The sequence below is a fragment of the Anolis carolinensis genome, unplaced genomic scaffold (assembly GCF_035594765.1).
Source record: "Anolis carolinensis isolate JA03-04 unplaced genomic scaffold, rAnoCar3.1.pri scaffold_19, whole genome shotgun sequence".
NCBI lineage: Eukaryota > Metazoa > Chordata > Lepidosauria > Squamata > Dactyloidae > Anolis > Anolis carolinensis.
The window spans coordinates 1,347,354-1,373,301 of NW_026943829.1; the positions used below are offsets into that span (position 1 = coordinate 1,347,354).

The window sequence follows — 25,948 nt, forward strand, 5'->3', positions numbered from 1 at the left end:
GTTCAACAATGGATATGAATTCTTCTTCATAGAAAAATAAGACATCCCCTGAAAATAAGACCTAGCGCATCTTTGGGAGTAAAAAATAATATAAGACACTGTCTTATTTTCGGGGAAACACGGTAAAATAGTCATACTTTAGTAAAATCCAGGATTGGCTCCTAAAAGGAACTGGGCCAAAAAAAAAATACTCACAAGACCACACTAGTATAAAGCAGGTTAAAACTCACAAGTCAAAATTCAATGGGTAATTGTGGCAGAGGACATAGCAAATTCCTGAGATGTCTCTTTGGGTCCGCCAATGCAAACCTGTATGGTTAGGACCATAAATGAGGCAATTTAATGTCAGAACTCATGATCTATCTTAGGCTCTTACCTTAAACCATTCTGCGTAAGGCATGAAAACGGCAGGACCCTCCAGGCCAGCCTGGCGCGCGATCAGGAACGCCGTCATCATGCTTTCCAAGTCATAGTCCTCAAAGCCTTTCTTCAGCAGATGGCTCAGGAAGTCTGGGAAAAAGACTTCCCCATAACACACACGTCTCCCACCTTTTTCCCAAAGTGAAAACAAAACAGTATGTGGGCTCAAAATGCCAAAGTCCGATCCAACCACGGACTCGGTATCTACCTTTAATCAGTGGTGCGGCTCCCGACTGGCAGACCAGCAGCGTGGAAACGCAGGAGAGGACGTGATGCCAGTTGACTTCGCTCGTCTCCAGGACGTGCTGCAAATGGCGGACCAACTCCTCCGGCTTGAAGGGCACAAACAACTACAAGGGGAGACAAAGCCAGAAACGCCTTTCACCATCCAAGCAAGGAAGATGGAAAACCATCTCAAGAGTCAGCAGATAGTTTGCTCCTGAGTGAGCAGTGTTATGTTTGGTTGGAGGCCAAAGTGGTTGAGGGGTGTCGCACCTCAGAATAGTTCACCTTGCTATTGACAGTCTTTTGTAGTTTTATTGAGCAAAAGCAGTATACTGTATATACTCGAGTATAAGCCTAGTTTTTCAGCCCTTTTTTTAAGACTGAAAAAGACCCCTCGGCTTATACTCAGGTGAGAGTCCTGGATGGCTTATATTTGGGTCAGCTTATACTCAAGAATATATGGTATATTTATTATTTTTCTCTATTATTATTGGTATTATTACATTTATTATTTTTCTCTATTATTGTTGCTACTACAGTAGAGTCTCATCCAACATAAACGGGCCAGCAGAATGTTGGATAAGTGAATAAGTTGGATAATAAGGAGAGATTAAGAAAAAGCATATTAAACATCAAAATAGTTTATGATTTTACTAATTAAGCACCAAAACATCATGTTATACAACAAATTTGACAGAAAAAGTAGTTCATTACACATTAATGCTATGTAGTAATTACTGTATTTACGAATTTAGCACCAAAATATCATGATATATTGAAAACATTGACTACAAAAATGTGTTGGATAATCCAGAACGTTGGATAAGTGAGTGTTGGATAAGTGAGATTCTACTGTATTGCATTTATTTTTCCTTTGCTTTTCCATTTTCTCTTTTTTGTTGTTGTTTTGTTTTGGGTTTTGTTGTTTTTTCACTCAGTGCACTTTGCCCAATCCATTGTATGATTTTATTAACCATCATCATCATCATCATCATCATCATCATTTAATTACTTATTAATCGCCCTCCATCCAAGATGCTCTAGGCGATTTACAAGATAAAATTGTAAAGGATAAAAATACATACATACAAATATTGATAAAATTAACATAGATTAAAAGCTCTAGTAAAGAGCTAGGTCTTGAGTGCTAGGGTATTGCTGTGTTTTATCATGTGTTTTATAATGACTGTGATTTTATTTTATGCCTTTTAATTTTATTTTTGTGTTTTTTGTATTTGATACTCTGTATGCTGGTTTTATATCTGTGAGCCGCCCCGAGTCCCTCTGGGGAGATGGTGGCGGGGTATAAAAATAAAATTATTATTATTATTATTATTATTATTATTGACACAACGACGTTGTATGACACAGCAAACAAGATAGATATGCTGGGTTTCGTTTCACAAAATCACAAGTCGAACACTTCCCAAGTGTCTAGGACTGTGTGATGTATTTTCGGATGATGCGTGCAGATCCCAGCAGGGTGGCTTTTTGCAGTTGGCAGATCGTAATTTTGTCAATGTCTATTGTTTCCAAATGCCGGCTGAGATCTTTTGGCACGGCACCCAGTGTGCCCATCACCACCGGGACCACCTGCACTGGTTTCTGCCAGAGTCTTTGAAGTTCAATCTTGAGGTCCTGATAGCGGCTGAGTTTTTCCTGTTGTTTTTCGTCAATGCGACTGTCACCTGGGATGGCAACATCAATGATCCAAACCTTGTTCTTTTCCACAACTGTGATGTCTGGTGTGTTGTGTTCCAGAACTTTGTCAGTCTGGATTCGGAAGTCCCACAGTATCTTTGCGTGCTCATTTTCCAATACTTTTGCAGGTTTGTGATCCCACCAGTTCTTTGCTGCTGGCAGGTGGTACTTGAGGCATAAGTTCCAATGAATCATGATGACTGAGGGCTGTGCTGGCGGTAGTGTAACTACCGGCAGGTCCAACCAAGCCAGAGAGGCCTCAGCTGAGGAGCACAACCAAGAGCACCTAACCCATTAGCATTATGGAGAATCAAACCCAAACGAAGTCTATACTGGCTCGGTCGTCACCCAGGATAAAAAGGACCGCGGTGGATGCTGCTGATTCTGGACATCCATCGACAAGTGGGCTACGGAATCATCAAAACCCAAATGAACAGTCACAGAAGCGGCAGAAATACACAATGCCAGAAAACCGCACAATTATTATTATTATTATTATTATTATTATTATTATTATTATTATTATTATTATTTTACTCTATTATTATTATTATTACATTTATTATTTCACTCTGATCTTATTATAATTATTATTATTACTATTATTGCATTTATTATTTTACTCTATTATTACATGTATTATTTTCCTGTATTTATTATTATTATTACTATTATTTCAGGTATTATTTTACTCTATTATTATTAAAAGGATACATAAGCACATTTACACTGAAGAAGATGAGAATAATGATTTGATCAGAGTTGGACAGTCTTATCTTAAATTTGAACTTTATGTAAATATTCAAAAACATTTAACCTACTGATGCCTCAATTAATGTAATTTTATTGGTATCTATTTTTATTTCTGAAATTTACCACCCTCGGCTTATACTGGAGTCAATGTTTTCCCAGTTTTTTTGTGGTAAAAACTGGTTAATAATAATAATAATAATAATAGTAATAATAATAATAATAATACATTTATTTGTATCTCGCCACCATCTCCCCCAGAGGGGACTCGGGGCGGCTCACAGAAATATCAAATACAAAACAATAACAATATTCAATACATCAATAAACAATAACATGCACCCATTGTAATATTTGCACATTAACCAAAAAGAATAAAAACACACTTATTAAAAACATAGAATTTAAAAACAGTGAGGTTGCAATAGTAGATTAGCAAAGTGCACATCATAGGTTGTAAACTCAAAACATAGATCTATATATATAAAAGAGTGATGGCATCACGGCGATCCACAAAACAACAAAACTTTTTTGTGGCTTATATTCGGGTCGGCTTATACTCGAGTGTCAGCTCACCACAGCCGCTCCTGAATGAACACACAAGACTCTCTGTGATATCACCAGAAACTTTTACTGTAGGAAACATGAACATCAGAAAAGCCAAGAATGGGATACTACGGCCAACCCTCCTTTATATACCCTCCCCCTCATTTGAACAGTCTCTTCCCGCTCAGTAAAACCCCGCGCAAATTCCCCGCCAAGTCCAGCAGCCGTTTCTTCTCCAAGTCCTGAGCCGCAGGTGTCTTATCAATGTCAGTGACCCTGAAACTCAGAGCCACATCCAGGCTCTAGTAGCAGGGTTCTGACATGGCGTCCTCCTCCCCTTCGTCCTGGAAGGAAAAAATTAAACACAACTATTGTTCTCCGCCGTCCAGAGTTCCTTTATACTTTTTTAACAGGCTGCAATGGAATACCGGGTGTACCTTTCCTAGGTCCTTGGGTAGCCTCAGCTCATAGGTCACTTCGTTTATTCTTTTTGCTACCCTGAATGGTCCTATATAGCGTGGAGCCAATTTCTTGGATGGGAATCCCAATTTTAGGTTTTTTGTGCTCAGCCAAACCAGATCTCCTTCGCCCAATTTGTCCCCCTCTCGGCGCCTACGATCCGCAAAGAGCTTGTACTTCTTTTGTGTTTCCCGCAATGCCTCTACCACGGTTTGCCACCCTTGCTTGATTTTGGCCGGCCATTCCTCGTCGGTCTGGCCCTCCCCTTCCTTCCACTCGGGTAGCCTGGGGAAAGGTGCCACCTCCTGTCCGTATACTATTTCGAATGGGGCACGACCTGTGGCCGAATGTACGGCCCCGTTAAAAGCCATCTCAGCAAACGGTAGAAGGTCCGCCCAATCATCCTGTCTATAATTGGTGTACATCCTTAAGAATTGGCACAGTGTCTGTTGGGTACGTTCGACCCCCCCGTTGGTCGCGGGATGAAAGGCCGAGCTCAGGTTCCTTTCTGCTCCTAACAGCTGTAAGAATTTTCCCCAAAATTTAGCAGTAAATTGGACTCCCCGGTCACTAATTATCTTGTCGGGACACCCATGTAGGCGATATACATGCTTCACATACAAATCAGCAAGTTTTTCAGCTGAAGGGAGTTTTGGCAGGGCCACAAAGTGTGCCTGTTTTGAGAATAGGTCCAATATTGTCCAAATGTATCTGTGGCCTCTGCTGGGGGGTAATTCGCCTACAAAATCCATGGCTACGCATTCCCATGGCCTCATGGGCTCCACCACCTTCTGCAATAGCCCCTGGGGCTTCCCCGGTGGTGTTTTTCCCTCTGCACATAATTCACACTGCGTGACGTACCCCCTGGCGTCTTTCCTCATTCCGGGCCACCAGCATTGTTTGGCCAACAGTTTAATAGTCCTGGTGGGGCCTAGATGACCCGCACCTTTGTTATCATGGTACTTCCTTAACATTTCTCGTCTTAAATATTCAGGGATATACAATTTCTTATTTACAAACACCAAATCCCCACACAATTCTCCCTTTTCTTTGTTAGTTTGTAACCATTTGTCCATTCCATACGCTCGCTTCAACTCTTCCTCCCATATTTCTCCTCCCCCCGTGGAAATGGCAGTACGTTTGTTTTCTTTGGCCGCTTGTGCTCGAGTTAGTACTGCCAGGCCCCATTGCTTATCTAGGAATAGGCTCCCTTCAGATTCCTGAATTCCTCCCCCGTGCTGAGGCATCCGAGAGAGAGCGTCAGCGAGTATGTTATGTTTCCCCTGGAAGAATCTGAGTCTGAAATCAAAACGGCTGAAATATTGGGCCCATCTAATTTGCTTCGCCGATAGTTTACGAGGGGACCTTAGATACTGTAAATTTCTATGATCAGTCCACACCTCAAACGGTTTTCCACTTCCTTCCAGAAAGTGTCTCCAGCACTCTAGTGCTTTTAGAATAGCTAAGGCTTCTCTCTCCCAAATAGGCCAGTTTTTTTCTGTATCGCTAAACTTTTTTGACAGATAGCCACATGGCTTCAGGTTCCCCCCCTCGTCTTTCTGTAGCAGAACTGCCCCATATGCCCGGTCTGACGCATCGCAATGTAATACAAAGGCTTTAGACATATCAGGGTGCTGTAGGACAGGCTCCTCAGTAAAACGCTTTTTAAGGGCTTCGAAAGCTTCCTGGCATTCTATTGTCCAGGTCAGTTTGGCCCCTGGGGCCTTCACTTTGGCTGTTTCTCCCCTGCCTTTAGTCTTTAACAAATCCGTTAATGGCAAAGTGAGGCGCGCAAAGTCCTTGATAAATGTTCTATAGAAGTTTGCGAACCCTAGGAAGGATTGCAGCTGCTTCCGTGTTTTGGGGGCTTCCCACCCCCTCACGTCTTCTACCTTCGCAGGGTCCATCGCCACTCCCTGGGAGGAAATCCTATACCCCAGAAAGTCTATCTGGTCTTTATTGAACTCGCACTTGGCAAGCTTCGCATACAGTTTTGCTTCTCTCAACTTTTGCAGGACTTCCCTGACTAGTTCTATGTGTTGCTCCTTAGTCCGAGATATTAACAATATGTCATCTAAAAAAACAAAGACTCCCTTGTACAACAATGGATGCAACACTTCGTTGATTAATTGCATGAACGCGGCACCTCCGCCGCACAAACCGAAAGGGAGCACACGATAATTGAATAATCCGAATGCACAGGAGAAGGCCGTCTTCCACCTGTCCTCTGGTTTAATCTGCAATTTATGGTACGCTTCAATTAAGTCCAATTTAGTGAATATCTGTCCCTCCGATAACTGGGCGATCAAGTCCTTCACTAAGGGTAGGGGGTATTTATTTACAGAACTGATTGCATTCAGGCCCCTGTAGTCAATGCAGAGCCTCAGCGTTTGGTCCTTTTTCCGCCTGAACAACACAGGCGCCCCTAAAGGGGAATTTGAAGGCTCTATGAAACCCCTCGCTAGGTTTTTATCAATGTATTTTCTCAGTTCCTCCTTTTCCCTAGCCGACATTGGGTATATTTTTGCCTTGGGAAGCTCTGCTCCTGGGACTAGCTCTATCTTCACTTCAACTCTCCGCTTCGGTGGGAAGCTGTCTGCTTCCTTCTCATCAAATACGTCCACAAAATCCCGATACTCTGGGGGTAATTTATCTGCCAGTTCTGCTATCCTGATAGAGTCTTCCTCCCCCCTTTTCCCCGGCTCCCTCTCCACTTCCTGGCTCCCTTCTTCCAAACTCATCCTGAAGATCATGCTCTTATCCTCCCAGTTGATTTGCGGGTTGGCCTGCCCCAGCCATGGCATGCCTAGTATAACATTATAGCTGGCTATTTGTGATATCACAAATGACACCTTTCCTTCCCAACTCCCTATCTTACACTTTACATCTTCGGCACTGTACTTAGCTAATGATCCCGATGCTGTGGATCCGTCCAACTGCGAAAAAGCTATTGGGGATTCTAGGTTTGTTCTTTCGCATCCCAATCCCTCGGCTAATTCAGGGGAGATGATGTTCCTGGAACATCCACAATCCACAAATGCTTTGCAGGTTGCTTGTTTGCTGCCACTTTCAAGCTGAATGGGGACCACTATCATGGCTTTGTCCTGACTTACCAACCCCCCCGAGTGGTGCCTCATCGGTGGTTCTTCCTCGGCGCGTTTCCCTGCCACGGCTCTTGGTTTGGGCGGGCCTCCGCCTTCCCCTTTTCTCTGCCAGCACTCGGCAGCCCTGTGGCCCAAACGGCCGCACACGAAGCAGCCCCTCCTGCTGGTGCTCACGTTCCCTGTCGGCTCCGTTCTCCTCCCGGCTGGGGTTGATCCCTCCTTCCGGCTCCCCTCTTTCATCTGCGGCCGCTGCTGTAGCCCTCCTCGGTGCCTCCTCGCCTGGGCCAGCGATGTCTCGATGCGCCCCGCCAGCTGAATCCATCCGCGCAGTGTGTCAGGCTCATCACGATGCACCGCCCAGGAGAGGATCTCCCGCCTGAGCCCCTCTTTGAAGAGTTCTATCTTTGTCACTGCAGACCATTCCGGCACCTTTTCAGCGAGGCATTGGAACTCCTCCGCATACTCAGATACCGACCTCTGCCCCTGGGAGACGGTCTTCAACTTCTCCCTCGCCCGGATCTGCTCCAGTGGATCTCGGAAACGGGTCTCCAGGGCCCCCATAAATCGTCGGAGTGACCCCAGACATGGGTCGCGCCGCGCGTGCAGTTGAACGTACCAGCTGGCCGCTCCCCTCTTCAACACTGCACCAATGGCCCGTACCCGGCTGGATTCCGTTCTAAAAGTGTGAGCATTGTCCTCCATATAGCCCCTCACCGTGGTCAGGAAAAAATCCAGTTCAGAGGACTCTCCCCCAAACTCGATCCTTAGTTCCTCTCGTCTCGGTAGGGGTCCCTGTGGTGGCAATCCCCAATTCTCCGCCCGTCGCAAGCCCCCTTGCGGACCAGTGGGCCCCGCTGCTGCTTCTCTTGGCCCTGTGCCACGCCCGGCATCCGCCAGGGGCACCAGGGTCTCAGCTGGGAGCGTAGCCGGGATTCTCGGAGGTTTTTCCCCTTCGTCGTCACTCTCCTCCACCCGCGTCAGGCTCGTTTGGATCTTGGGCCGGGCACCGGGCTCCTTTCGCATTTCCCTTCCCTTCGGTGCTGGGAGGTCTGCAAAGCCCTGGCTGCTTCCCATGCTCACGTCCCACATTGAGCTAGCCCGAAGTTCCCTTCCTCGCTCCGGCTCCGCCAAAACCGCCAGGCGCTCCATCGCCCTCGACATCACTGCCAGGGTGGTTTCCATCGCCGACATCCTCTCCTCCAGAAACACCATCTTTTGCGGGCCTGGGGAAGGTGAACCTTCCTCTCCTCCGGTGCTATCTCCCCGCACCACTCCGCGCCTCTGGGTTACCCCATTTGGCTGGGCATAAGCGGTGGATGACGCCAGGGCCGCCAGCTGGTGGAACTCAGCGTCCGGCTCGGGAGTGGCCCTTTCCGACCTTCCTCCTCCTGCGCCCAAGAGCTCTTCATCCTCCACTTGCATGTTACACCTCACCGCTACAGCGGGATGGTGTCCGTATTCTTGGCTTAGTGTCAGCTCACCACAGCCGCTCCTGAATGAACACACAAGACTCTCTGTGGTATCACCAGGAACTTTTACTGTAGGAAACATGAACATCAGAAAAGCCAAGAATGGGATACTACGGCCAACCCTCCTTTATATACCCTCCCCCTCATTTGAACAGTCTCTTCCCGCTCAGTAAAACCCCGCGCAAATTCCCCGCCAAGTCCAGCAGCCGTTTCTTCTCCAAGTCCTGAGCCGCAGGTGTCTTATCAATGTCAGTGACCCTGAAACTCAGAGCCACATCCAGGCTCTAGTAGCAGGGTTCTGACACAAAAGACGTATGAGGATCTGCGAGGGTTGAATGAAAAGTAATGCCTCCACCTTCGTTACTTGGGTTTGGATGGGAATCTTCTATAAATATAAAAATGTAATGGAATTTTTACCTAAAAGTAGACAACGAAACTAAACCACCCAGAAACACGAAACTTGGCAACACAACCCACGGTTCTTGTGGCTAGGTTCCGACAACACGATCAAAACTATTACTCACATACATCGCCTAAAAGAGACAAAAAACACCAAAAGGCCATATGCGCATGCGTGGCGCAGGACGCAGCACGCGAGCCTCTCTAATAATAATAACAACGGGGGGAGGGCTTACAGTAAAGGGTAATGGGGATGCTTTGAACTGTGTTCAGTGTGAACGACACTCTGACAACAGGAAAATTTCAGGCATAAAACAATCAGGGCCAGCTAATACCTCCCAACAAAAGATTCCCCCAGGGAGGAAGCAGCCAGGCTTTGAAGCTTAAAGGTCATTACATTCAAATCATTTTGCCTAATTGCAGCATTCCTACTTGCCCCCAGCAGACAAAACAAGGAATAACAAGAAATATTGTAAATTTACATGCTTTAGGACAGCACATATACTAACTACCACCAATTCCTCACAACCTTATTTTCCATACCACCAAACTTAGCCACAGCAATGCGTAGCTGGGCACAGCTAGTATTTTAATAAATGAAACACAGAAATAATCCTTAGAATGTGCTCTTTAACTACCACTATTCACTTTTCCATATCATGACCAGACAATTGGATATATTTCTGCCAACGATGAACACGTTTTCTGAAGTCGTCACAGAAGAAGTTGACACTCTGTTTCCGCAACCAGCGTCCCACAGTCCCCATTGTGCACAGATCTTCCAATAGCCAAGAAAAAGAAATAATGTGACCCACACGTTCTTGTGAAATGCCCATTATGCTTGAAATTTCTCTCTAAGTGATATGACGATCATCCTGAATCAATCTGTCAACTTTTGCTTGTGAAACTCTATGGTTGCTGTCACAGGACATCCAACTCTTTGTTTGTCATGCAAGTCAGATATTTATTGCCCCAAATTGCTATGTGTGTGTGTAAAGAAATCCTTGCAAAAGATGTTTGCAGGAAATCTCTGCAAAAGAGCTCAGCTTTGCAGAGGCAAAGCCACGCCTAAAACAATGTATCGGTTTGATGGCAGATGGCTTGGTTTGTCAGTTGGTTTGTCAGTTGGAATTTGAGCTTGGTGGGAGAGCACAGAAAATAGACAGGCTCTCTGGCTACGGTCAAGTAGCTGATTTAAATATGCTATGCTGTATATATATTGAATGCTGATTGATTGGTTATTGATCTTATGCAACTACATGGACATTGTATGATTGCTGAACTGTTTATTTGACTTCAACTCAACAAGTAAAGTTTTTCCTTTTGTTCTTTCAATTCCTCTGCCTGGTCTGAGTCTTTTGCACATGGTGTTAACTGGACTCTGCTGATTCCGCTGCACACTCACCTGGTAACAATGTTCCCACCTCAACATCCTTAAACTTACTCGCCCAATGACGCACAGGACTCACATCAACACAATTACCCCAAACAGCTTGAATTTCTGATGAATCTCCTTTGGAGTGACACCTTCTGCTGTCAAGAATTCAGTGACTGCATGTTGCTTAAGTCACATTGACCGACCATCTGCGCAAGGTTCCATACTTCGCACTTTAACAACACAACCAGTCAATGCTGAGGCTTCCGACCAAATGGAACTGTAGAGGAGAGTCTACTGAACAAGCCAGTACCTGCCACATTCCAGGACTGTTATCTGTTGAGGAATTACGAAGGTGGAGGCATTACTTTTCATTCAACCCTCGTAGATGCGGTGCATGGTCTTGCCTGCAATGTCGGAATGAAGTCAAGTGGTGCATGTGTGTGCATGCATATTTTGTGGCGTTTTACAATGGCTTTTACACCTCCCGCCCTCTCCTTGTTGAGGTTGAGTGTTGCCTGGCTAACCCACTTCAGCCGCCTATAAAAGCATCATTAGCACTGGTTTAGCAACCCGCTGACCTCAACAAGGGGCCTTGAAAGCCTCCTTAATCAGAAAGGCTTCAGCTTGTCCCTCAGCCCCCAAAGGCAAGCCAGAACTGAAAGGAAAGAAAAACTTGATTTGTTGATTTGGTCAAATCAAACAAAACCAAATCCAATTAAAACATACAACACAGATTGAAAACAGAATTAAGACCTATACCGATAAAGAACAAAACGATATCTCCCCGCCAGCCTAAAGCCCTAGGGGGTTGGCTCAGGATATTTTGCAGTCTGGAAGAGACTCGCTTCCCTTCATCTATACAGATTTGAAGGTGTTTTTGCATCCAAAAGCATCCAAGTTGGGAAGGGGGAAGATCTCTCAAACACCTCTCCGCAATTGCAGTTTATTTATTTATTGTGTCAAAAGCAGTCATTGGGCGAATAAGTTTAAAGATGTTGAGGTGAGAACATCTGCCTTCCGTGGCAGAGTTGGACGTCCTGTGACAGCAACCACCAAGTTTCACAAGCAAAAGGTCGACAGATTGATTCAGGATGATCGTTGTTGAGAAATTTCAAGCATAATCGGCATTTCACAAGAACGTGTGGGTCACATTATTGCTTTGCTTGGCTATCGGAAGATCTGTGCACGATGGGTCCTGTGAGATGCCGGTTGCAGAAACAGAGTGTCGACTTCTTCCGTGACGGCTTCAGAAAACATATTCATTGTTGGCAGAAATGTTTCCAATTGTCTGGTGATGATGTGGAAAAGTGAATAGTGGTAATTAAAGGATTATTTCTGCATTTGATTTATTAAAATATTCCCATCCTAACCCAAGTAACGAAGGTGGAGGCATTACTTTTCATTCGACCCGTGTCTGATCCCATGATAAAGACAATTGGTATGTTCAGCCCAAGAAGAGAGATGATCACATTGCAAGTTTGATTGACCTGATTTATGGACATTTTTGGCCAGTTGGGGAATGAAGTTGGGCCATACTCTGGCCTGACTTGGGAATCTTACTTGAGGTATTTGCCCAGCCTGTGGATACATGCACACATTTTAAAATTGAGAGTACAAGCTGCCCTTTTCTTACTCTTTTTTCCCTTCAGTACATCCATGGGCCTCCGTATATTAATGGCATCTTATTTGTTCTGAATGCATCATTAATGTTAACGATCCCTTTGAGTCTCCCCTCACCCTCCCTGGACAGAATGTATTAATTGCTCGCGTTGTAATTAAATATTAAGGCTGGGATTTTTCACGCTTCACACGGCTGGGTTGTGAATGTGAGAGAAAGAGAGAAAGTGTGCGCTTCTTGAAAGCCAAGGGCTGGTGAAAAAGGACATTGTTTCACGAACGTACAAACACAATATCACCTATGCACACAAACACTGAAGTTAAGTGGAGGAAATGGTCTCATAGTGTTGATTTATGAATGATAATCTAGCAATCCATGTTTAACATTTATACAAATGATCAACCACTGCCAGAAGGGACAGAGATTTCCTTCTATGCTGACGATCATGCCATCACTGCTCAAACTTGAAATGGTTGAACAGAAGCTCTCCGGAGCTTTAGGTGCTCTTACTGCCTAAAGCTCGCTGTTTCAACATTCCTGTGTCAATCATAAAGGTCCTTTTGGATTCTTGCCTCTCTGAAGTTCTTGCTGTGCTGTTAGGCTTTTGTTTTGCCTATCAAAAGGATAGCAGAGAGTTAAGGCTTTGTTTCCCCCTCTCTCTTGGAAGAACATAAGAATAACCCTTATAAATGTTGTTGTGAGCTTTTTGGGCTGTAAATTGAACCCCAAAGATTACTGCCTATTACAGGGAAAACCAGCTCATTCCTAATCGATCTAAACTGCAGACACATACTTTTCACCTTAAGAACCAACAAGCATCTCAAGCCTTGAGCATGACCTGGGAAAGAATCCTCCTGGAGCATTGCAGCACAACAAAATACTTGGAAATCACTCTGACTTATAAGAACCACTGCTTGAATATCAAGCAAAAAGTGGGTGCTAGAAATAATATTGGACGAAAGCTGTTTGGCACAACCTGGGATCACAACCCGACACAGCTTTGCTACTCTGCTGCTGAATACACATGCCCAGTGTGGAATACATCTCACCACGTTAAAACAGTTTATGTGGCTCTTAATGAGACATGACACATTTTCACAAGATGTCTACATCCTACACCCATGGAAAAATTATACTTTTTAGCCCGTATTGTACCATCCGATATCCGTTAGGAAATAGCAGCCAGCAATGAAAGGACCAAGGTATTGACATCTCCGGTCCATCCTCTGTTCAGATATCAGCGAGCAAACCAACGCCTTAAAGCAAGAAACAGCTTCCTAAGATCTACAGAGATACTCGCAGGAACACCACAGCAAGCAAGAGTCCAAATGTGGCAGGTGAAAACCCGGAATCTCAATCAGTAGCTGATACCAGATGGGAGACGCTCTCTTGGGCACACAGAGGATTGGGTGATTTGGAAGGCACTGATCAGGCTGCGCTCTGGCACCACGAGATACAGAGCCAATCTTCAGAAATGGGGCTACAAAGTGGAGTCCATGACATGCGAGTGTGGAGAAGAGCAAACCACAGACAAGGTACGACAATGCAACCTGAGCCCTGCCACATACACAATGGAGGACCTTCTCACGGCAACATCAGAGGCACTCCAAGTGGTCAAAGGAAATCTACGAGGGTTATCCAGAAAGTAGATTACGTTTTGGAATTAAAAATGAACAAAGTATAGGAGAAAACATTTACCGTATGCAGTTGAAAGCCACAGCCAAATACCACTTCTCAACATAGTCGCCATTCAAATCTAGGCACTTCTCATAGCGATGAATGAGCTTGGCAACTCCTTCCCCACAAAACTCTGCCGCTTGCGTCCTCAATGCAGCGTTTTGGTGATGATGCGCAGCTGTGGAGAGGGGTGACCGGCTGGTTGAGAACGCAAGCGGCAGAGTTTGGTGGGGAAGGAGTTGCCAAGCCCATTTATTTATTTATTTATTTATTTATTTATTTATTTATTTATTTGCAGCATTTATATTCCGCCCTTCTCACCCCGAAGGGGACTCAGGGGCGGATCACATGATATACATATAGAGCAAACATTCAATGCCCATATAACACATAGAACCGAGACAGAGACAGATGCAGAGGCAATTTAACCTTCTCCTGAGGGGATGTTCGATTCTGGCCACACTGGAGAGCAGCTGATTCATCATCCACTGTGACGGCACTTCCTCATTCCAACATTGTAAATTAGTTAAATTTGCCTCCCCACTTTATAAGGTAAAGATTTCCCCTGACATTAAGTCCAGTCGTGACCAACTCTGGGGGTTGGTGCTCATCTCCATTTCTAAGTCGAAGAGCCAGTGTTGTTCGCAGACACCTCCAAGGTCATGTGGCCACTGGCATGACTGCATGGAGCACCATTACCTTCCCGCCGGAGCCGTACCTATTGATCTACTCACATTGGCATGTTTTTGAACTGCAAGGTTGGCAGAAGCTGGAGCTAATAGCGAGCGCTCACTCCGCTCCTGGGATTTGAACCTGGGACCTTTCGGTCTGCAAGTTCAGCAGCTCAGTGCTTTAACACACTTTGCCATCAGGGCTCCTTTATAAACTTTATATGTGGTACCTTATTTCCTACTTGATAGATGCAACTATCTTTCGGGTTGCTAGGTCAGCAACGAGCAGGGGCTTTTTTTTTTAATTGACGGGTGCTCACCCCTTCACGGGCTGGCCTTAATAATAATAATAAAATAATAAAACTTTATTTATACCCCGCCACCATCTCCCCAATGGGGACTCGGGGCGGCTTTGAACTCATGACCTCATGGTCAGAGTGATTTATTGCAGCAGGCTGCTCACCAGCCTGCGCCAGAGCCCGGCCCAATTCATCGCTATCATAAGTGCCTAGATTTGAATGGCAACTATGTTGAGAAGTGGTATTTAGGTGTGGCTTTCAACTGCATATGGTGAATGTTTTCTCCTATACTTTGTTCATTTTTAATTCCAAAACGTAATCTACTTTCTGGATAGCCCTCGTAATATAATGCCAAGTTTTTAACTTTGTTTGTGTTTTTAAATACATTATAAGTTCACCCAATTTGCTTCTGACATGATAAATAAATAAATCCAGCAATGGGAGACATTGGCCTTGCATCTTGCATGTCCTGAAAGACATGGTGGTGGGTTTACACTGACCTTTCGACGTCTGGTGCACCTCGCTGGTTCCTCTCCCTGTCCCACCTTCCGAGTAGAGTAGGGACCCTCCTGTAGAAGGAGAAATATAGCATTAGGGAATAACTCCAGAAGAACCACCATTATCCCCAGATATATCATATCACTCCCTATGCACACACATAGAGTATACCCTCCAATATTTCACAGATGAAAATTGAGAGACGAGCGGCATCAGAGTGTGGTCAAGATGGCAAACGTATTAATAAGTAAGAACACCCAAAGCAAGGCGAACATATCTCAGGTTGATTTGGCAGAATTTGTTTGCCTTCTTCCATCCATAACAACAACAACAATTGCACAACATGTACAAAAAGGCCGCTTGGGAACAATGCTTCCGTTGTAAACACTCCCTTGACCCTGCCCCAAACCCGCAACCTGCCCACAAAGCATTCCCCAAAAATCAATGTTGGAAACAAACTTCCAGTAAATGTTGGAAACTATTCGAATCAAACCGCAATATTTACTAGTTATTATCATGAGATTTCAAACCTGTAAACAGGTTTATAGACGGCATAAACGATTTCAACAAGGCAGAACTAAAATCTAGACATAACGTATCAAAAATTCCAAGTACAGTAGAGTCTCACTTATCCAACATAAACGGGCCGGCAGAACATTGGATAAGCGAAAATCTTGGATAATAAGGAGGGATCAAGAAAAAAGCCTATTAAACATTGGATAAGCAAAAATCTTGGATAATAAGGAGGGATCAAGAAGAAAGCCTATTAAACATTGGATAAGCAAAAATCTTGGATAATAAGGAGGGATCAAGAAAAAAGCCTATTAAACATCAGATAAGCAAAAATCTTGGATAATAAGGAGGGATCAAGAAAAAAGCCTATTAAACATTGGATAAGCAAAAATCTTGGATAGTAAGGAGGGATCAAGAAAAAAGCCTATTAAACATTGGATAAGCAAAAATCTTGGATAACAAGGAGAGACTAAGAAAAAAGCCTATTAAACATAAAATTACATTATGATTTTACAAATTAAGCACCAAAACATCATGTTTGACAAGAAATAGACAGAAAAAGCAGTCAATACACAGTAATGTTATGTAGTAATTACTATATCTACGAATTTAGCACCAAAACATTGCAACATTGACTACAAAAACAATGACTACTAAAAGGCAGACCGTGTTGGATAATATAGAACCTTGGATAAGTGAAGCTTGGATAAGTGAGACTCTACTGTAATTGAAAGAGATTTAAAAGGGTTTTAAAACAACCATGGACAAGGTTCAAAGGAAATTAGGCTTAGTGAAGACATATAATAAAAAAAACCACATGTTGACTAGAAACCAAAAAAAAAATAAGGTAGCAACACTGGTGCAGGGAGGGTCTGCAAAAGTAAGGAATTCTACAAGTGGGATGCCATGGCTGAGAAGACCCTCTTCTGCATCTGTCCCCCCCATCATATTGTCCATATGGATGGGATACACATTAAAGATGAGGGTTGAATGAAAAGTAATGCCTCCACCTTCATAACTCCTCAACAGATGGCAGTACTGGTCTGCGGCAGGTCCTGGCTTATTTAGTAGACTCTCCTCTACAGTTCCATTTGGCGGGAAGCCTTAGCATTGAACGGTTGTGTTGTTAAAGTGCGAAGTATGGAACCCTGCGCAGACAGGGAAGCCTTAGCATTGAACGGTTGTGTTGTTAAAGTGCAAAGTCTGGAACCCTGTGCAGACGGTCGGTCAATGTGACTTAAGCAACGTGCAGTCACTGAATTCTTGACTGCAGAAGGTGCCACCCCAAAGGAGATTCATCAGAGAATGAAAGGTGATTATGGTGATTGTGTTGATGTGAGTCCTGTGCGTCGTTGGGCAAGTAAGTTTAAAGATGTTGAGGTGGGAACACCTGACTTATGTGACAAACAAAGAGTTGGATCTTCTGATAGCCAAGCAAAGCAATAATGTGACCCACATGTTCTTGTGAAATGCCAATGATGCTTGAAATTTCTCTCTGAGTGATACGATGATCATCCTGAATCAATCTGCCAACCTTTTGCTTGTGAAACTCGGTGGTTGCTGTCACAGGACGTCCAACTCTTTGTCGGTCACACAAGTTAGATGCCGCATACCAGGACTACTATACAAAATCCCAGAATACTTGTAAAGTATCTATACAAACATACGATAGTCTATGTACAAAGAAAATGTGTCCAAATGACATATATTATTACAGTTCCCCGTACAAACACTCGCAGTTGAAATCACCACAAGCAGGGTCACTCAGTGAAAGCAATTAGGCACTATATAGAAATTCATTGTTGCTGAGTATAACAACTCCTGAAGAAGGGGATTTTCTCCCTGAAACAGGGTACAAAAATACCCGGGACCCCTGTAGACTTGGGACTTTATTTAGACTTTATTTTCGAAGACTTTTTTGAGAGCGGTGCTCCATCATTATTTTCTTCATTCCAGTATACAGCAACACGACCAACCATCTGTTTAAATTGTTTGGAAGATATTTTCATTGACTATGTATCCCTGAAGCCTATATACATTGGAACCAATACCAGACTTGAATAACTTTTGTGTTAGAGCTGTTGCTCCTTTTCATTTTGCCGGGTACGGCCAAATCGAGCTTTGTACGGGGAACTGTAATAATATATGTCATTTGGACGCATACCAGGACTGCCATGTGTTGAGGAGTTACGAAGGTGGAGGCATTACTTTTCATTCAACCCTTGTATGATGGGAAACAATGAAAGTAAGTCCCATTGCTGAATCTTGAGACCCTGTATGCCTGGCATTGCCAGATTGGAAAAATCAATTTTTGGTCCAAATTCCTAGAGGAAAAATGCTCCTAAACAGCAACATTGTCCTCACTTCCTAACCGCAAAAAATAAAATAAACCCAAGAGGGTCTCAAGGCTTTAGACACAACCTTTGCAGGACCACTGTCCCCATTATTAGAAAGTATAGTTTATGAATATGTATTGTTCGGTGAAGTTAGAACTCAATGAACTAAAGAGTTAGATTGTCCTGTATGAAGCAACCAGTGGAAAATTGCCGCAGCCTCAGTACCAAACATTTCTATAGATTTAAAAGTACATCTGGTTCAGCAAAATAACCGATGTTTTGGGCATACTGGATATCACAGTGTCTTTTTCAGAAAGAATTGGACAATTCAGTTAAATGTTGGCAAGTTGATACAGATAATGCTGTTAGGAATGGTGGGAGTTGGAGTCCAAAACATCTGGAGGGCCGAAGTTCACCCATGCATGTCCCAGGCAGTCAACTGTGCCGAGAAAGCTTGTATTCCTATTTGGATTATAGTAACTCTTACATCCAAATTTGCATCTATATATATAAAAAAATTACCATTGGCAGATTTAATGCAAATCTGTGTGCTCTTTCGTGCCTCATTTTGGTGATGCCTAAGTGGCTGCCCTCGGGAAGATGGCGAGGAGTGAATGAAACGAGTGACGTTCAAAAAGTACAGGCTGTGACAATTACCTTAAAGCCAAAATGGACGTAAAGCATCGACGCATGTCGCGGTGAGTATTTTACATATGTTTAAGCTTTTCCGTAATTGTCACTGCCTGTACTTTTTGGCGTTTCGTTTTCCTCTGATCTCAGTGTCCACAATTTTTCTCTCCCTGTCTTTGTGTATGCACATGCAAATACTGTATATACTCGAGTATAAGCCTAGTTTTTCAGCCCTTTTTTAAAGACTGAAAAAGCCCCCCTCAGCTTATACTCAGGTGAGGGTCCTGGATGGCTTATATTTGGGTCAGCTTATACTCAAGAATATATGGTACATTTATTATTTTTCTCTATTATTGTTGCTGCTATTACATTTATTTTACTATATTTTTATTAATATTATTAACACAGTAGCGTCTCACTTATCCAAGCTAAATGGGCTGGCAGAACCTTGGATAAGCAAATATCTTGGATAATAAGGGGGAATTATGGAAAAGCCTATTAAACATCAAATTAGGTTATGATTTTACAAATTAAGCACCAAAACTGGATTATCCAAGGCATTTTTGTAGTCAATGTTTTCAATATATCGTGATATTTTGGTGCTAAATTCGTAAATACCGTAACTACTACATAGCATTACTGCGTATTGAACTACTTTTTCTGTCAAATTTGTTTTATTACATGATGTTTTGGTGCTTAATTTGTAAAATCATAACCTAATTTGATGTTTAATAGGCTTTTCCTTAATCCCTCCTTATTATCCAAGATATCCGCTTATCCAAGGTTCTGCCGGCCTGTTTAGCTTGACTAAGTGAGACTCTACTGTATTTTTATTTCTGAAATTTACCACTCTCGGCTTATACTGGAGTCAATGTTTTCCCAGTTTTTTTGTAGGAAAATTAGGTGCCTCGGCTTATATTCAGGTCAGCTTATACTCGAGTATATATGGTATATATGCCGACAGCATTGGGGAAGAATCCAACTCTGATTAAAACGGCTTATACTCGGGTGCGGGCTTATATTCGGATCAGCTTATACTTGAGTATATACAGTTATTGGAATCTATTTTTATTTCTGAAATTTCCCACCCTCGGCTTATACTGAAGTCAATATTTTCCCCTTTTTTTGTGGTCAAATTAGGTGCCTCGGCTTATATTCGGGTCGGCTTATACTCGAGTATATACGGTAATTGGAATCTATTTTTATTTCTGAAATTTACCACCCTTGGCTTATACTGGAGTCAATGTTTTCCCAGTTTTTTTGTGGTCAAATTAGGTGCCTCGGCTTATACTTGAGTATATACGGTATATATGCCGACAGCATTGGGGAAGAATCCAACTCTGATTAAAACGGCTTATACTTGGGTGCAGGCTTATATTCGGGTCAGCTTATACTCAAGTATATATGGTATATAGGCTGACGCTCCTTGCGGTCATGCCAGCCACGTGTTATTTGAGTGATTATATTGCTTCTGTTTATGTGATTGTTTTAGTCAATTGTTATGTTTTTTAAAAAATTCTTATAGCGTTTTATAGTGTTTTCAGTGTTTTATTGTACAATGTTTTATGCTGATTTTATATTGGAAACTGCCCTGAGTCCCTTTTGGGAGAGAGGGCGGCATACAAATAAACTTTTACTTACTTACTTACTGACAGCATTGGGGAAGAATCCAATTCTGATTAAAACAGCTTATACCCGGGTGCAGGTCTTGGTTGGCTTATATTTGGGTCAGCTTACACTCGAGTATATATGGTATATTTATAATTTTTCTCTATTATTATTGGTATGATTAGATTTGTTATTTTACTGTGATAATCAAACCCTGTCAGAACAACCAGCTTGAAAAGGGGAAGGACTGCTGTGAGGTTATCCCTGATGAGCAAGCCAGGTTCTAGCTACATATTTGCACAGTACAAAAGCTGCCCGGGCCCTGAAATCTTCCTCAAGCGTGAGGCTGCTGCAGGCAAGTAATTCTGGGTTTCAGGTGCTCTGACTCTGCCCACCTTCTACCTGTAAGCTGCAATTATCCACAGAGCAATAGCAGCCAGGTTCAACAACAGGTTGGGGATGGATGACATGCTTATCTATCAAGGATGCCTGTGCAAACATCCTTTGCTTCCCATTTCTGTGTCTGGCTTGTGTCCACTTCTGATTACTTTTGCTGTACTATCGTTTTGTTGTGTTTGGTTTATAATTGGAAATTATTAATTAGTTACATTGCTTTAACTACATCTTGTTTGCGATCTACGTACATGTATGGATACCTAGGCTTTAAAAATGGGTAATCCAAAATCTTACCCCATTGATTAAAACATACACCTGGATAGAGAGAGGTATGTTATTGTTGGGTTACTATGAGTTTTCCAGGCTGTATGTTCCAGAAGCATTCTCTCCTGACGTTTCGCTCTTTATTTTGAAACATTTTAATAACTGCCTCATGTTTACAAAACACACTTAGTGCACTTTCGCCCAGTTCGTTTTTTATGATTTTATTGCTGTATTTTAATATGTCTTTACTAATGTTTTTGCTGTTTTTTTAACATGTTTATTCTCATTTGCGCGTGGTTTTTGCTGTTTGATGTGTTCCTTATTGTATTTGCTCGGGCTTTTGCCCCATGTAAGCCGCCCCGAGTCCCTTCGGGGAGATGGAGGCAGGGTATAAGAATAAAGATTATTATTATTATTATTATTATTATTATTATTATTATTATTATTATTAAATCTGGGATCTGAGACTTAAGCAAAGTCTGTTGCCTTTTGCTCCTCTTGCATAACCGCTTGCTGCTTTGTTTCATTTTATTAGGGGACTGATACCTTCTGGGTGACACAATGGAGGAAATGTCCTTCTCGTTCGTCCCCTCCAACCCTGTCCTGGAGGGTCTGGAACAGACAGAAGGGTGTCCTTGGATGACTTGAGCAGACAGGCTGAGTCATCTGTGGGTCCCTGGGGGGAAACTTCAAGGTTTGCAGGAATATAGCAGGGGAATAATTCAGCAGTGGGGATCCAAACCCTGGATTCCAGAGTTCAGTGCTCAGATCACTACAGCTTTGATTTGAATGCAAAAGCAGGCGGTTGCCTTATCTCACGTGAGACAACTGGCTCATCTCTCTCAAGGGTGGGTCAATGTCTTCTTCAAGTATCAGCTTTTTGCTCCAACTCAAAATTAGGGCTCTGCCTACACCCTAAATTTGGGATAGGGGAGGGTGGAAGAAAAATTGTTCTAAAATATTGTGTCAGATTCCAGTTCTCCTGCTTCTGAAGAATGGGTTGATTGAAATAGGAACATAGGCAATAGATTTACACCGAGACAGGGAACTGCTGGATCCAGTCTACAAAGAAGTCCTCTGTCTTGAACTTTGGGCAAAAAAGCAACTGTCTCTGAAACATTTTCATACTGCAATTCTCGGTATCTTCTAAGCAACACAGCCTAGCGGGGAGATTCTCAGAGATATAGCCCAAAATAGTAACTTTATCCATCTCTGATGAATGCTGATAATTTGGCCATCCTGCATTGCACAGCCTGCCTTTAAGTTGGAAGTTCTCCTCCTCTATTTGAAGTGCTAATTTAAAGATGGAAAATCCCACGAAGGAACTGCATAGACCAGGGGTCCTCAAACATTTTAAGTGGAGGGCCGATTCACTGTCCCTCAGAGTGTTGGGGGCCCGGATTAGGATGAAATAGTCCAAAATTATGATTGTTGTTGTTGTGTACCTTCAAGTCATTTCAGACTTAGGTCAACCCTAAGTCTAAAGTTTAGGACAGAGGCCAGGTCAGTGACCCTGGAGGACCTTAGTTTGGGGACCCCTGATCTAGACGATCTCATTAGACCATAGGTAAGGAAAGAGACCTCCAAAGACCATCTAGATGGTCTCATAAGACCATAGGTAAGGAAAGGGACCCTCAAAGGCCATCTAGACGGTCTCATAGGACCATAGGTAAGGACAGTGACCTCCAAAAGCCATCTAGATGGTCTCATAAAACTATAGATAAGGAAAGGGATCCTCAAAGACTATCTAGATGGTCTCATAGGACCATAGGTAAGGAAAGTGACCTCCAAAAGCCATCTAGATGGTCTCATAAGACTATAGATAAGGAAAGGGATCCTCAAAGACTATCTAGATGGTCTCATAGGACCATAGGTAAGGAAAGTGACCTCCAAAAGCCATCTAGATGGTCTCAATAGACCATAGGTAAGGAAAGGGACCCTCAAAGGCCATCTAGATGATCTCATAAGGGCATCAGAAGACCATAGATAAGGAAAGGGACCTCAAAGACCATCTAGATGGTTTTGTAAGACCATCGGTAAGGAAAGGGGCCCCCAAAAGCCATCTAGACAATCTCATAAAACCATAGGTAAGGAAAGGGACCCTCAAAGGCCATCTACAGTCTCATAGGACCATAGGTAAGGAAAGTGACCTCCAAAAGCCATCTAGATGGTCTCATAAGGCCGTAGCTAAGCAAAGAGACCTTCAAAGACCATCTAGACGATCTCATAAGGTCGAAGCTAAGCAAAGAGATCTTCAAAGACAATCTAGACAATTTCATAAGGCCATAAGTAAGCAAAGAGACCTCCAAAGACCAGGTAGACTTAGATCAACCTTAAGTCTAAAGTTTAGGACAGGGGCCAAGTCAATGACCTTGCAGGGCCACATCCGGCCCACGGGCCTTAGTTTGGGGACCCCTGGAATAGACTGTTGTAGTTCAGCAGCCAGGGGATGATGGGTTCACTGAAGACTCAGAAGGGATTGTGGGATTTCCTGGGGTTCAAAGTGATACAGACCAAGGGAATGAAATTGACTCAGACCGTGCTGAGCTCCAAGGTCAGTCACAGGAGCCAGAAACAACATCATTAGATAAGGGGAGGAGAGAAGAAGAATGAAGTGAAACAGAAAACTCAAGGGAAAGTACCTGGTGGTATGGAGATAAACCAGGATCTCTGTTTGCACATCAGGACAGAGAATCAATTCCTAAGGTCAGCATGTTTACGTGGGAAATAGATAAAGTTCATGGGAAACACCATGACTTCATGACTGCTTATTAACGGCCAGTTGTTTACCTTTAAATTAGTTCAGGCAACATTGGTGTTCGAGGGAGAACCTAGGCCTGAGTTCTTGTGTCCTGCTCATGGGATTCAAATATCTTGGAAGGTTGTTTATATTCTTGCTTTGTGATTCTTGCTAAGTTTTTTTTCCTAAGGATATCTTTTGCTTATGAATTTATGCTCTACTTGTGATTTTTGACTATTCCTGGACTGTGTGACCTTTGGATTTTCATGAGACATTTGGAATCCTGTAAGATTATCACCTATTGCTGAACCTGTTTTGTATTACAGTAGAGTCTCACTTATCCAAGGTTCTGTGTTATCCAAGGCAGTCTGCCTTTTAGTAGTCATTGCTTTTGTAGTCAATGTTGCAATGTTTTGGTGCTAAATTTGTAAATACAGTAATTACTACATAACATTACTGTGTATTGAACTGTTTTTTCTGTCCATTTCTTGTAAAACATGATGTCTTGGTGCTTAATTTGTAAAATCATAATGTAATTTGATGTTTAATAGGCTTTTTTCTTAATCCCTCCTTATTATCCAAGATTTTCGCTTATCCAATGTTCTAATTTTATATTTAATAGGCTTTTTTCTTAATCCCTCCTTATTATCCGAGATTTTCGCTTATCCAATGTTCTAATTTGATGTTTAATAGGCTTTTTTCTTAATCCCTCCTTATTATCCAAGATTTTCGCTTATCCAATGTTCTAATCTTATGTTTAATAGGCTTTTTTCTTAATCCCTCCTTATTATCCAAGATTTTCGCTTATCCAATGTTCTAATTTTAATAGGCTTTTTTCTTAATCTCTCCTTATTATCCAAGATTTTCGCTTATCCAATGTTCTAATTTTATGTTTAATAGGATTTTTTTCTTAATCCCTCCTTACTATCCAAGATTTTCGCTTATCCAATGTTCTAATTTTATGTTTAATAGGCTTTTTTCTTAATCCCTCCTTACTATCCAAGATTTTCGCTTATCCAGTGTTCTAATTTTATATTGTACTAGCTGTGCTCGGCTATGCGTTGCTGTGGCAAAGTGGTGGTGGTATTGGTTAAAAGTTGTTGTGGAATTTTTATTTGACGTTATTTGTACTTTTTAAAATTAATTTTATTGTAACTTATCTTTTTTATTTATTATATTTTATTATTTTGTAGTATTATTTTTAGTTATTTTGTTATTATAGTATTTAATTTTTTTAGTGTTTTTATTGTATTATTTGTATTTATTTTATTTTTTATTCTTTTATTAACACTGGGCTGAGTGGGTTGCTAGGAGACCAAGTGGGCAGAGCTTAGAGCCTTCTAAGTGGCAGCAATTGGATAAAAACAATTATTTCTCTCCCTCTAATTAGGACTTTATTTTTCTTTGCTTTTTGTTGTATCAACCTAGAGGAGTGGATGAGGGGTTGTGCTGTCAAATTTCGAGGTTGGGGGGCCTGTAGTTTTGTTGTTTTGTGGGTCGCAGTGATGCCATCACTCTTTTATATATATAGATAGGCTTTTTTCTTAATCCCTCCTTATTATCCAAGATTTTTGCTTATCCAATGTTCTGCCGGCCTGTTTATCTTGGATAAGTGAGACTCTGCTGTATTCCTCTTCTTTCTTATTTCCTGCTTTTTCACATATTTTATGTATTTTTACAGTCAACTCTTTACTTATACTCTGGATTCTTGTGTGTTGCTGTGGTCCTAGGTGGCATCAGGCCTGGAGGGCAACCTAGAACTTGACATTGTCTATCAACAATCCCATTGGCCATGATAGATCAGTGGTCCAAAATCATGATTTCCCAAGCTCGAGCCATCTGTTCCTTGAAACACTCTCCTACGACTCCGGATACCAATTACAAATATTGGCTGGACAATTTGGAAATAATTGGAGGTGGAGGAGGATTTTCCTAAGCATTATTGTGAACATTTCTGGAACACGATGGCCACTTCATCCTGATGTTAGAAACATGGCTGGGTGTGATACACCATATGCCCAAGCTCTAAACCTCGCCATCTGTAAAGATAATGAACTGAGTGATGGCAAGAGATGAATGGCAGAAGCTGGCATTGTAGGACTTTATGGAAGACCAAGGGCCATGGCAATTTACAGTCCAATCCTACAGAAACCTGGCACCTCCTGGACAGAGCACTAAATATCCCACCACGATGCACAGTCTCCTCGGGAAGGCATGTCACGTCCTTCGACTGATGGGGCCTCGTAA

At 42.6% G+C, this 25,948-nt stretch overlaps 1 protein-coding gene across 5 annotated transcripts in view; it reads right to left on the reverse strand.

Moving 5' to 3' along the window:
- Positions 1–3,706: 3,706 nt before the first annotated feature.
- LOC134294713 (neurexin-2-like) overlaps positions 3,707–25,948 on the reverse strand; it is a 114,937-nt gene continuing 92,695 nt past the window's right edge. For 2 of the 5 annotated variants that reach the window (XM_062966334.1, XM_062966333.1), the window contains 2 exons: positions 15,217–15,285; positions 3,707–3,986 (listed from right to left, as the gene is read on the reverse strand). In XM_062966334.1, the coding sequence (XP_062822404.1) occupies positions 3,910–3,986; positions 15,217–15,285 (146 nt within the window). In that variant the 3' untranslated portion in view covers positions 3,707–3,909. Of the gene's footprint in view, positions 3,987–8,720; positions 12,683–14,395; positions 15,286–25,948 lie in introns of those variants that run through there. The other 3 variants (XM_062966332.1, XM_062966331.1, XM_062966336.1) reach the window with 2 other exon arrangements.